We start from the raw sequence: 12860 nt of genomic DNA, 5'->3' as shown, positions 1-12860 counted from the left end.
AGCCATGTAACATGTGAGAGCTAGGCCCATGTCGGTTTTTGTAAGCGTTTATGTGGTATTAGAACTAAAAACAAATTTTGGGATCACCCCAGTATGAAAAGGTTCCGCATGCTTTAATGGTGACAGCCCCTGTACACGAAAAAGTACAATTATCCTGAGCTTATTTACATTCTTTGTAGGTGTATGTCTTGGGGCAAACAACCACTTCTGTCCTAGTTGTCTTAAGATAGTAACACCCAGAGTACCATGATAGCTGCTGGACAACAATGGGTAACAGGAGGTTTTGTCTACCACAGTGTGCCTATATATATGTTGAGTCGTTTTTGTACTACAACATTGACCTTGTAAACAACTTTTTGTTCTTCTTCGAGTAGTTACATGGATGAGTGGCCCAATAAACCAGTTGGTATGGTCCACCGGTCTTAAACGGTGGACCACCATTGTATAGGCTTGCCTTACTGGCAAAAGGTTATGGGTCCTCATATGTTAATGTGGCCTAGGAAGATGTATGGTGGCATTTTATGACCTTAACTCCTGGTCAAATACATGTAATGGATAGAAATGTAAGGATATACAGACTTCCTTTAAGAGATCAGCACTAATTCTATTATCCATTGAATACCATTCTGTTCTGTTTATCTATCTCCATTGACATCTATCATACAATATGCTGTCCGCTATTGACTATTAAAATAGTATAAAATTATAAATTACTATTTATACTCTTGTACAATGTAGGACGTAGACCTATGTCTTTAGGACGTCGGTAGAATTTGTCCATTGGAAGAACCGGTTGGAACAGTTGACGTGGCCTAATGTCTATGTGTCCGAGGTCCTTGACGCTGCCATAGACAATGGATAATTCAGGAAAAAGACCTGGAGAAATGTTGATTAGAGGTGGAATAAATAGTGGGTTTATGTGTAATGACCGTATTGAAATGAGCATTGGGAAGACAATACTGACATAGCAACCAATATGGGGCGTCCTAGATGGGTTTTGGCTACATCAGAGTTCGTGTGGCCCTATGTTTGGTCCCATCACTAAATGAGGTCACTTTTCAGGTTCTAACTACCTGAATGGCCTTACACATTGAGACTTAGGCATCCGGACCAAAATCCATGGTGGTCCTATTGATTCATATAGGGACCTAGTGATTAGTAATGAGCCCAATGGATGTGGGAAGGGTATGGAAGGCTAAAAGTGACCTATAGTCGTGAAAATGGCCTCCATCACAATTGATGGCCAAAACATCTAGATCAAAGAAAGCTCTCGGATTTCGGTTGTTCTGAAGTTTATATATTTTTTCCAGTTTTTTTTTTTAATCTCACCAGTAAAATGTGTCCCTATCGCCCTGTACTTCATTTAGTCAAACAGATCACGCAGCAGTGCCCGAGGCGTTCGCTCCCACCCCAAATACTCAGTATCGAAAGAAAAAAAATCTTGTCTTTAAGTTAGGAAAACATGTTTTTCTTGTGCTTTTCCATTGGTTTTTGTTTTGGGTGATGGTGGCGATGGGCAGAGGGTAAGATACATGTTGAATGGATATGATTTGCATTAAGGCATTCAGACTGCTGGTTTCTATTCAGGTGAAAGACGCGGGTAAAATGTTCGAGCCAGACTTCGGAACGAAAGTATGTGCACCCTTTGTATAAAAATCCCTTCCCACATTCTATGAACATGCATATGGCAGGGGGTTAGAGGAAGGGGACAAACCAACATTCAGCCCATAAGAGTCATTTGCTTAGTACCTCATTTAGGTGCATTCAGTCTTAGCACAAATGTCTTAAAAATTTAGCAGCTTGTGACTGGCGGCAGCTGTTTTGGAAACTTCAATCAAATCTCTAGCGACGTCTCGACAGATTGAGATACAGCTTGATTCAGGTTCCTGCGGTGCTTGCAAAGGCTATCAGAGAAATTTGCTAAAAACACTTTTGTGTGTTAATGCTCACCAGGTAACACCAATATATATATAGAGCTGAAAATTCATTATTTCCATTATTTTGCTCAGCTCTGTGCTGCACCTTTGTTTTGATGCTACCGGGGCTTGGAGCAGGTGGGATAATTATGTAAAAACACATCATTTCCTCTTTCTACTTACAGCCATTGGCTCTATCTACATCTATTTGCATATTCCTTAATAACAAGGTGAAATATAGTGCTTTAGTACAAAGATCGGTCAATATGATACTAAAGGGGGTCCAACACCTGCCATTCCTACGATCAACCTTGCACTGAAGTGAGTCACACATCTGCTTCTTCGTAGAGATGAGTGACCCCAATGTTCCTGTTCAAGTTTGTCCTCCTGACCAGGACGTATAGTCGGAGTGGGGGCCCAACAGCCAATCTGGCAAATTGACACCCCTAGTTACTAGCCATGGCTAATAGTCATAGCTAGTTGCTAGGGGGTGTCAATTTGCTGTTCCACCACCAATCCAACAATGGGGCTTATTGACTAAGGGTATTCTGATGTTTTCCGATTTGCGCCGCTGGGACAGGCATTTAGAAGAGAATTTTGGCCCAGCAGTGCCGGCTTTCATGTGACACAAATTGGAGGGTGGGCCGTCAGACGATCCGACTGATTCGGACAAACCGCGGGATTTAACTTTAAAATTGTGTAGCATACAATGCACCTACATACACCGGGAGGAAGATGGTGAACTCCGTCAGATCTGTCCACGGAAGCGACACATTCAGGAAATCGGGCGCACGTTTTTATTAAATTGCTGCACAGTGCTTTGTCGTCGGATAATGCGCTTTTGGGAAGTCCTCCGGACCGGGTAAGTAAAAGTGCCCCAATATATCTGGGTCGGGAGGCTAAACCCGAGCAAGAACATTGGGTTCGCCAGTCTCTACTTCTTAGACTTGTTATGCCTGTTATCGGTAACATGACCGGTTTGCAGCACAGTCCTATCCAAGTGAATGGAATGGAGCTGCAATCCCAAACACAGCCACTATAAAATGTTTGGTGTGTGTGCTTGAGTGTATTTTCCTTTAAGGCCATTTTCACACAACCGCATACAGTGCAAGGAAGACCGCAAGGAAGCCAAATGTCCCACACTGGACAACCCACTATGATGCGGTCAGTTTGTGGATGGACAGAGCATCACCGTACCGGTCTCACAGCCGGATGGTAGATGGTAGGTGCATTTGCAATCTGGCTGTTCAACCCAATCTGCTGCATTAAATTTGGTTCAGACGACCATACACCAATAACGTGACCGGCATGCAGTCTCGTGAGCTACGACATTTGTATAGCAAAAAACTGAATGCACCATGAAAGCTACAGCGCTGATCTAACTGTCAGAAGCAACCATACAGTACAATCTTTCATCAGCATAAAGACGTACTAAAGTCAAAGGGGGTTCAAGGTATAAAATCAATGATTAAAAAAAGACAGGTCAATTCGTGTGTCGATAAAGAAATGAAATTTTTGTTTTAACATAAAGTGAAAAATGACAAATTAAAAAAAAATATAGGAAAAAAAAATTTGTTCATCAGGCTTAAGAAACAATAGAAAAAAAAACAATAACAGTCGGCACTTTTTCACATTTTAACATACACAATAAAATAAATTGGGTAAAGGGCTGTACAAATTCCAGAGATAAATACATTATTTATATGGATATTTTACAAATTTCCCTTAAAATAATAAAAAAAAAAAAAATAAAAACAAGACACCTTAAAGAAAAAAAAATCTTCCCTTTCTGTTGTGAGGTGTGAGGCAGTGTCACAATTGTTCATTTTCTGACGTAATATATATATATTTGTTCTTTTTTTTTTTTACATTTGTTTGTGTTGGCAGAACGATGAGTTCTAATTTTGGCAAACAAAAAAAAAAAGTCACAAAATCATATACAATATTTATAAGATGGAAAGGTCAATTAAAAATTAAAAAAAAAGGATATGAATAAGGAGACATCCCTTGACTATCATTCAGTAAGAGAGTTCAGTCACTAATATGCAACCCAATGATTCGATACTTCGATTTGTGCTTAATTTACCAAAGCTCAGTAGCGGTGACTGGATTAGTCGATAAAAAAATGAAAAAGTTGGCTAACATTCTTTAGTGAATTGCACTTCAACATAAATGGAGGTCATGAGAAATGATGATACAGAGATACAGAGTGAGGATATTCCAAAACTATGTGGGCAACCAACTAGGTGTCCATGATAAGTGGTAGGAGGTCGCCATTGGATCCACCAAGTAGATGCCCCATTTGTGTTCTCTATAGACCTACATAAAGGGTATCAGGATGTTGGTTTGCCTTCGATTGATAAAGAACCTCCTTTTGGGAATAAAAAAAAAAAAACTTGACCGGATTGACATGACGAATGGAAAATATAAATTGATGGAAACTTTGATCTATGGCAAGAAAATCAAAAAATGATTCACCCTCTGCTCTATTTAGAGTCTTTGATCCCAAACCTAAAAAGATCTTTTCTCTTGTGATTTCCATCAACATTTCAAAACAATTACAAAACCCATAGCAAAAAAAGTGTACTTTGTTCTCCCATGGCCCTTCCATGATCTTCTTGAGAAGATCCTTAGCTTCCTATGTTCCAGCCATGTGACTGGTTAGGACTTCTTTCGAATGATCCACCACAAGGATATCATGGTGCGTATCTGTCCACGGACGTTAATAAGTTACTTCAAGCACATGGAAATGGTGATACAAACATCCAATTCTCCAGCAATCATCCTCAACAATAAGCAATGTAGAGATCCGTGATGGCGGTGGCCTGGACAACAAAGACTTCTTCATGACCCACAAGTCTTGATTTGTGTGAGTTCTGCTATTGTCTACATCAGCAGTTCTATGGTTCCTCTGTACAGAGGCCTGAGTTAAAAGTTGCTCTCGGTCAGAGAGAGAGAAAAAAAAAAGAGATAATGATAGAAGTCCTTCCCAAACTTTTGAGGTGAATCTCTCTTGGGAACGAACCACCCCCCCCAGGTGAGATCTTCTTTGATTTGGTTCACATGGGTGGTGCAATCATGCCGGAGATAGCTGGAAGGGAACACAAAGGAGGTAAGTGACAGTGACTATTAGTAATTGTCTAAATATTTAACACTGAAAGCCACAGAAAATGTCACACAACTAGATACATCCAAATACAATAACCACTAGCAACCTAAAGGGTAACATGTCCGTGCTGTAACCGTGGCTAACATCAATGAAGTTCAAAGAACTTTACAAAGAAACTAAATTTTAATTTGTGTAAAGTGGCTCCTTTCTAGGATCCCCACACCCACAATTATTTAGGCCCACCCCTATTTTTGTATTAATGAAGCAAATTTGAGAGTGGCGAAGTTGGAATGGTTCAGCAAACCTACACTTCATCCCTTTGGAAGGAGGAGAGCTGGTTGGGATTTTAGGTCTCCTTTGGTTAGAACACATGACATGTTCCCTTTAAGACACAACAACCCTGAAGAGAAGACCATCTTGGTTTTTGTATGATGCGTATCAAGTTTTAATAATAACGAGGAATTTCCTTTTAGGCTCCTCCTATTTGACACTCAAAGGCAAACATCAAGACAACGGGGAACAGATGGACAACATTAACAAATTTGATGTCCACCAGGGTCCGTGACAACTTAGCAACTATTCTATCTTAAATTTTCATCTTAAGGCTTGATCAAAATCAGGGTAGACTCCAGTTGTATTTGGGGTCTTCAGTGGGAGAGTCATTGTCTATTACAACCTCAACTTTATGTCATAAAATATAAATTCTCCCGAAAAAACTCACACGAAATTGAACTATAAATGATGAAAAACAGGTCACTTAAAGGGTCTTTTTTCTTAGGGGTTAGTAAAACATGGCTGCTAATTTCCAAAAATAGTAAAATGTATGAACATGGGTTCCTCTTTTTATGTAAAGCAGTTGCCCGGCTATTAAAAACTTTTTTGGAAAATTGTCCGAATGCCTTTCAAAAAATACGCAGATCAATGTTCCCCATCAATTTTTCCCAGCTTCCTTCCCGACTCCCGTTCAGCTCATCACTGTCCTCGGCAATGACCCACCTTGAGCAGTGATTGGCTGAAAGATCACATTTCTAAAGGAAACAGGAAGTAACGACTTTTGGGAACCTGGGAAGTGTAGAAACTGGATTGCCAGGAGATCATTAGGCAACCATGAGCCTTTTTATGTTCTACCGGCCAGTCAACCCCAGTAATATCTTAATGGCATCTCAAATATAGGTGACAACACTCGCCCTACGCCTGTGTATGACTAACCAATTCACCCTCTGCAAGTTTGGAAGGCAAGACTGCCCGGCAGCCAGTCCCTCTGTGTCTACTGTGGTAGAGCATACGTCATGGTACTGGAGGTGGTCAGTGCTCCTCACTGTTAATGGTCTGTTGTAGGCCTTAGCTACTCTACCAGGCCCTAGATGATGTATAGCTAAGAATACAAGTGGTTTCTCTAGTCAATAGACACAGACAGAACACAGAAACACGACAGGAGCAGAAAATGGGAAGAACTGGTCACATACTTCAGGAGAAGGCCAAGCCCTGCAGAGAGCCTGTACTGAGGAACTTGCCAGTGTCCACAAAAGACTGGTCTGATGAGGGAAGACAAAAGGGCAAATTAGTTAACTGGGTAAAATGGCATAGTGACAACCCTGTGTCTAGAAGTTATGGCCTCCTCTGTATCTCAGTACTATTCTAATGTGTCTTCAGAAGACCACTTCTCTCTTATGAGAGATTTTCAGAGCAAATCTGGTCAATTTCTGCATAGGGGGCAGAATTACTGTAGCTTATGATGTGAGTACTAGGTTATATAGCAGCAAGAGATGAGCACATTGCACATTGTATCTGCAGGAGGCAGGTTGTAGAGCAGGAAGAGCTGATCAGATTGTACACAGTGTCCTATCTGCTAAGAGCATGTTACAGAGCAGGAGGAACCTGAGCACATTGTACATAAAGTATTGTCCTGTGTATAGGCAGCATGTTATAGAGCAGGAGGAACTGAACAGATTGTACTTGGTGTCCGTGTAAGTATCATGCTATAGAGCAGAAGGCGCTTGGTAGATTGTACATAGTATCTTATCTTCGGGCAGCATGTTATAGAGCAGGAGGAGGTGAGCATATTGTACATAGTGTCCTATCTGCAGGCAGCATGTTATAGAGCAGGAGGAGGTGAGCATATTGTACATAACATCCTATCTGCAGGGAGCATGTTATAGAGCAGGAGGAGCTGAGCAGATTGTAAATAGTGTCCTATCTGCAGGCAGCATGTTATAAAGCAGATAGTGCAGAGTATATTGTATGTAGTATCCTATCTGCAGGCAGCATGGTATAGAGCAGGAGGAGCTGAGCAGATTGTACATAGTATCCCATCTGCAGGCAGCATGTTATAGAGTAGGAAGAACTTAGCAGACTGTACATACCGTCCTATCTGCAGGAAGTATGTTATAGAGCAAGAGGAGTTGATCAAATTCATACTGTGTCCAGTTTTGGAGGGAAGATTCAGTGTGTCTTGTAATATATGGATGTGTGCTTATTCTTGGCTTAGGAGCCCAGTGGGGTCCTACATGAGGGATAGCTTTCTATGTTTGAGTGTACATACGAAAATCTGTCAATCACTGAGTAAAACTAAAATGGCTAAACAGTCAAATTGTGTCGCTTCTGATTTGGAAGGGGCTGCTAGATAAATTATGATTAGTATTAGTATAAAACAAGCATATATTTGGTTTACTAGAACATATTTTGATATGTACAGTGATCATGGTGTCAACCAAGCCCCTAAGAAAACCCTAATACTTTGATGGACCTATTATTCATGAAGGAGTCCTCCTCTTACCTTGTAGGCTGGTGCCATTAGAACTGGTGCATGTGGGTGGTGGAGACGCCTGTGGTCTGACCACTGGAGCAAAAGCGCTTTTCTGTTTCACGGCCGACACCATATTGGCTGGGGAGAAGGAGAAAATCCCAGAGGAACTGCTACAATTGGATGGAAGGCTGGTGGAAGAAGCCATCGTGGGACTAGATGGAACAACTGTAAGAGAAATGTAGGAGAAGCTCAGCGTCCGGATTTGCCACCAATTCCTAAAAATATCCTTAAATCTTCAGCTTTGACATAAAATATTCACCAGGTGGTAAACTTGATGGTTCCTGGTCCTACTTGTGGTCAAGTAGATGGAGTAGTGAAAGGACAAACATCAGCAGCACCATAAGACATCGGCTCCATCTACTTGACCAGGAAATGTGGTGACCCTTTCATTTTGGTACACGTGTCCTTCCATACATAAAGTAATTTCCCTTTAAAGTTGGGTAAAAATACTTACTGGCATAAGGAGAGTTGGCGGCGGAGCCATTGAGGAAGCTAGGGGATCCAGTAAGGTTGGACATAGCCGTGTTTCCATAGCCGTTCATGCTGGTGGTGACGGAGCTGTAGTTGGTCTGCTGAGGGGTGGTGCTGGGGGCATAGCTATGTGGGGAGACGCTGCTTGTATTGCGAGAGAAACCTAAAAAGTGATGAAATGATGAAAATTGTTGAAAAATATTTTTGGCAACTTTTGGTTTATTGCACATTTGGGATTATTCTGCAATTAGATATCCGGATGTTGAAAGCCATACATGAATCTTCTTGTCTTACCCTGGTTGGAGACCTGTGATGATTGCTCTGACACGTTAACAGCAAGTTGCCCGCTGAAGGAGTTGACCCCCATCATACTGGGGTGCACAGAAGAGTTGGCGAGGGTCGGGAGTTGGCTGTGGTTCCTGGGGACACTGTACAAAGCTTCAGCAATGTCAGCTGCTCTCTTTAGTATAATTTCCTGTGGGAAAAAAAGCAACATTTTTTATAATTATTGCCACAAAGCTTAACAATTAAAAATAATTAATATATTTTATATTATGTGTACCAAAAAATGGAAATATTGGAAATACAAAGTGTCCCGCAAAAACAAGCCCTCATAGAGCAAACTGAGCAGAACTAGAATGATTCTTATTCAATGATGAAAAATAAAGAAAAGTGCTTAGAGTTAGAGCTAAGCTTGGCCTTAAAGGGGTCAGACACATTTTTGTAATGAGTGGGGGGACATGATATTAGATAATTTATAGAAACTATTACATGTTCTGCACCTACTTTTCTGAAATGTAAAGTAAAATCTCCTGGTTCAGAAATGTCTTTTACCTCATCAGCTGCCATACCTGTCCATAAAATAATGGGTGATGGTGGGCCATGTGATCCTTACTGTCCATGACCAATCTACCAGGACCTTATGATATAATTCGTAATAACAAGTTTAAAGGACATCTACCACTTAAATCAAGGATTATAAACCAAGCACACCGACATACTAGAGTGGGCCCCCTCTGGCAGGATCTGCTCTTCTTTTAACTTCTTATTCCCTGTTTTTTACCAAAAAAATGCTTGAAAATTATGCAAATGAGTCCAAGAGGCTCCAGGCTTCTTTGCATAATTTTTAAAGCCTTTTTTTCTTCAAAACAAGGGCATAAGAAGCTTAAAGAAGAGCAGATCCAGCCAGAGGGGCACACACCAATATGTCAGTGTGCTTAGTTTACAATCCTTCATCCTGGTGATAGATGTCCTTAAAGGTCCTGGAAGGTACTTTTCTTACATTCCATAACTTTAAATAGGTGCATATTAGTAAATTACCTAATATCCTGCCCTCACACTTACACACAAATATTACAGAAAACATGGGGTAACGTTGCCAACCCCTTTAACTTTGTCACCAAAAATGGCAGATTTTTCAAATATGTTGAAGAAGACCCTGGGAGTTTTGTTATTTCAGGTGGAACCGCTCTTGAGACCATAAACATGATGAAACAAGTATCCAAATGTTTCTTAACCGTATTACACAATGAACAAACATTTCCCTAGAGGGAATAATATAACTTGAGTTTGGGGTATAGTCATGTAATATCACATGATGGGGAACAGGTCGGATTTTTATAATGCCAGTAATTCCCGAAACATAAAGAGGAACAGCACAGGAGATGATCAGGAACACGTGTGCTCAGCCTCTAATATCCATCGGATTTGTGCTAGCTGTATCCTGCGGCTGTGGGACCTATGAGCTTATAATTGGCCCCATGGAGATTCCAGATTCTTCTGGATGAAATTACATTGGGATACAGAAGTATGTAGTTACATGTATGGAGTGGTGACTTACCTGATTATTATGGGGCATCCCGTACAGGGCTTCTACCAAATCCGCGGCTCTTTTTAGGATGACTTCCTGCATAAAACACAAACAAGCAAATATTATCTTACTATGTTTCTATATAGGTATGAAGAAATTGCACCAAAATGTGATTATATTTATAGTTGTATTGGCACCGGTATCCAAAATGTGGCTGCTAGTGGCATAACTGGAAGCTGATGGGCCCCAGTGCACTTGGTTGTGACCGCACCCTCTGTACCCCTCAAGTTATGCCCCTGATGGCTGTCTTTAAAGGTGTAGGCTCAGAATAGACACTGTTGACATATTATTTGGATTCTCTCATCGCTCTATTTCTTTTGGAGGAGTCATGGTTGGCCCATTGTTGCCTATGGCCAACCATCCAATCACCTGGAAAAAGACTACACGTTGACTTCCAACCAATACTGACCCTTAGTTCCTGTGATTGTCCAATCAATCACTGTCCCATCAATCACTGGAACCAAGTGTCGCTATTGGTAGGAAGGCAACGTCTAGTCTTTTTCCAGGTTGATTGGATGGTTATCATAGGCAACAATGGGCCAACCATGACTCCTCCAAAGTAAACAGAGCGAAGGGAGAATAGAGAATAGCGTAGCACAGTTGGGCATCTTCATAATTGAAGCAGAGCAGGATTACACCTCAAAGACGTGGCATTCATCCATGTACCAATGTCATGGTCCAGTAGTCCCCAACCTGGGACTCTCCAGCTGTTATAAAACTACAACTCCCAGCATGCCAAAGCTGACTAGTCAGAGACTGCCACCTTGGTTTCAGCTTTCTATACATCATCCATTAAACCTGCTCTGTTTGTAGTCACTAAAATTCACAAAACTCAACTTAAAGAAAGTTCTTTGGGGGAAAAAAAAGAAAACGAAAGTCACTGCCCTTCCCCAAAAAGCAAATTGTTATTATTCATTCCTTAGCAGGTTCTCATCAGAAAATTGAGATCTAATTGCATTCATTTTGCTGTCACCATAAACCTCTCGCAAACTCTCAGATGACACGCTTTTAGATACATATTAGCATTTCTTCAATTTAAGATCCTGCACCATATGAAGATGAATTGCCTAGGAAGCTGAGGGAACCGGGGCTGGGAGATACGGGAGGGGTATCTACACCTCCTCTCCCTGGCCAAATTTTAACTCTTTACTCACTATTCTTTCCTTATTAATGCTGAAAGCCCTTTATTTGGAGGAAGGCAAAAGTCGGGCCTTAAAGGACATCTACCACCAGGATGAAAGATAGTAAACCAGGCACACTGACATACAGGTGTGTGCCCCCTCTGGCAGGATCTGCTCTTCTTTTAGATTCTAATGTCCTGTTTTTTTAAAGAAAGGTTTTTAAAATTATGCAGATGAGCCTGAGGGCTCCAAGTTCCATTAACATCTATGGAGCCTGGAGCCCCTCAGGTTCATTGCATGATTTGTAAATCCTTTGTTTTCTTAAAAGCAAGGTCATAGGAAGCTTAAAGAAGAGCAGGTCTTGCCAGATTGGGCACACACCAGCATGTCAGTGTGCTTGGTTTACAATCCTTCATCCTGGTGGTAGATGCCATATAGGTTACTAGGATGGCTACTACAGGGAGGCTACTAGACTCCTTCAGGCTCTAAGGACTAGGTATAGCTGCATCCCTGGATGTGCAGCTGTCTCAGGAGACATAGGGGTACATGATGTCTTCCTGAGAAGTGTTAATACATTATTTTTAGGGTAAGTCACAGAGAGCTTCAGCTTCAGGACAAGAACCCCTAGACAGAGACAACTTACCTGGTTAGTATATGCTGACGGCTGGGAGCATCTATTTGGGGATGGAGGAGGGTGGGGGCACATATTTAACTACAGAACATCAAAGTGAATGAATATTTGCTAGTGAGTTGGGAAAATCAGCCGTAAAAATCTGTAATAAGCGGCAGGTTTTATGGATTATTTTTTAATTAGCAACACCTAATAGGAAGGTAATGAGAATTGTGCGGCGCAGGCTTCGTGTTTTTGATCTATACTCCTGTTATCAGTTTTGTATCCAGCCCGGGGAGTATTGAGTGTAGATAGACTCGCTAGAACTTCACTTTTACTTTGTTTTAAAGACACAGTTTACAAAGCCTTTTCCTAATCCCATTGGGAGACATCACGGATACTGACTGACACTTTACAGCGGCAGAGAGGCGTAAGTACAGGGTCAGGTGCCGGCACTTTAAATATTAGGAAAGTGGAAGAGAACAGGATCAGGAATCGATGTATATTGGTAAATTAGCTTCCTCAACCCCATGGATTCATTATGTACAGCCTTATCTGGGCCCCCCCAGCATCTCTGGGCCCTGACACTTGCCCAGGTATGCCCAACGCTAGCGCCGACCCTGCCTCCCACACATCACAAGAAATTGAAGTAAAGTGGCCTGCAAATGAGCCTATGCAAGTTGTACCACATTACATACACCAGGAAACCCAACTATTCTATGTGGAAACTGAACTCTTTTAAATGACTTTGTATGAATTCTAGGTTATAAAAAAAAAAAAAAACTGATGGTGTTCGTCATTGATGGAGGGAATAAAATCGAGAGTGAAGAGCGACTTAGCAGAGTCCGTTAAGGCTGAATAAGACAGATTGGTACATGCCGTAGTTTTGTAAAGTTAACCAGCGGCGCCTGGCTCTCTGCCCTAGAGTATAGTGACCAGAAAATTACAGTCCCTCCG

At 41.4% G+C, this 12860-nt stretch overlaps 1 protein-coding gene across 2 annotated transcripts in view; it reads right to left on the bottom strand.

Moving 5' to 3' along the window:
* Nucleotides 1-3455: 3455 nt before the first annotated feature.
* Nucleotides 3456-12860, bottom strand: part of EBF1 (EBF transcription factor 1) — a 288238-nt gene continuing 278833 nt past the window's right edge. Inside the window, exons 12-17 of one of the 2 annotated variants that reach the window (XM_072145484.1) lie at nt 10143-10208; nt 8597-8777; nt 8286-8465; nt 7802-7996; nt 6492-6560; nt 3456-5007 (exon numbers count right to left, since the gene is read on the bottom strand). In XM_072145484.1, coding sequence (XP_072001585.1) covers nt 6493-6560; nt 7802-7996; nt 8286-8465; nt 8597-8777; nt 10143-10208 — 690 coding nt within the window. In that variant the 3' untranslated portion in view covers nt 3456-5007; nt 6492. The remainder of the gene's footprint in view (nt 5008-6491; nt 6561-7801; nt 7997-8285; nt 8466-8596; nt 8778-10142; nt 10209-12860) is intronic. The other variant, XM_072145485.1, reaches the window with a different exon arrangement.

The sequence above is a fragment of the Engystomops pustulosus genome, chromosome 4 (assembly GCF_040894005.1).
Source record: "Engystomops pustulosus chromosome 4, aEngPut4.maternal, whole genome shotgun sequence".
NCBI lineage: Eukaryota > Metazoa > Chordata > Amphibia > Anura > Leptodactylidae > Engystomops > Engystomops pustulosus.
This window is presented reverse-complemented; position numbering and strand designations above follow the sequence as displayed.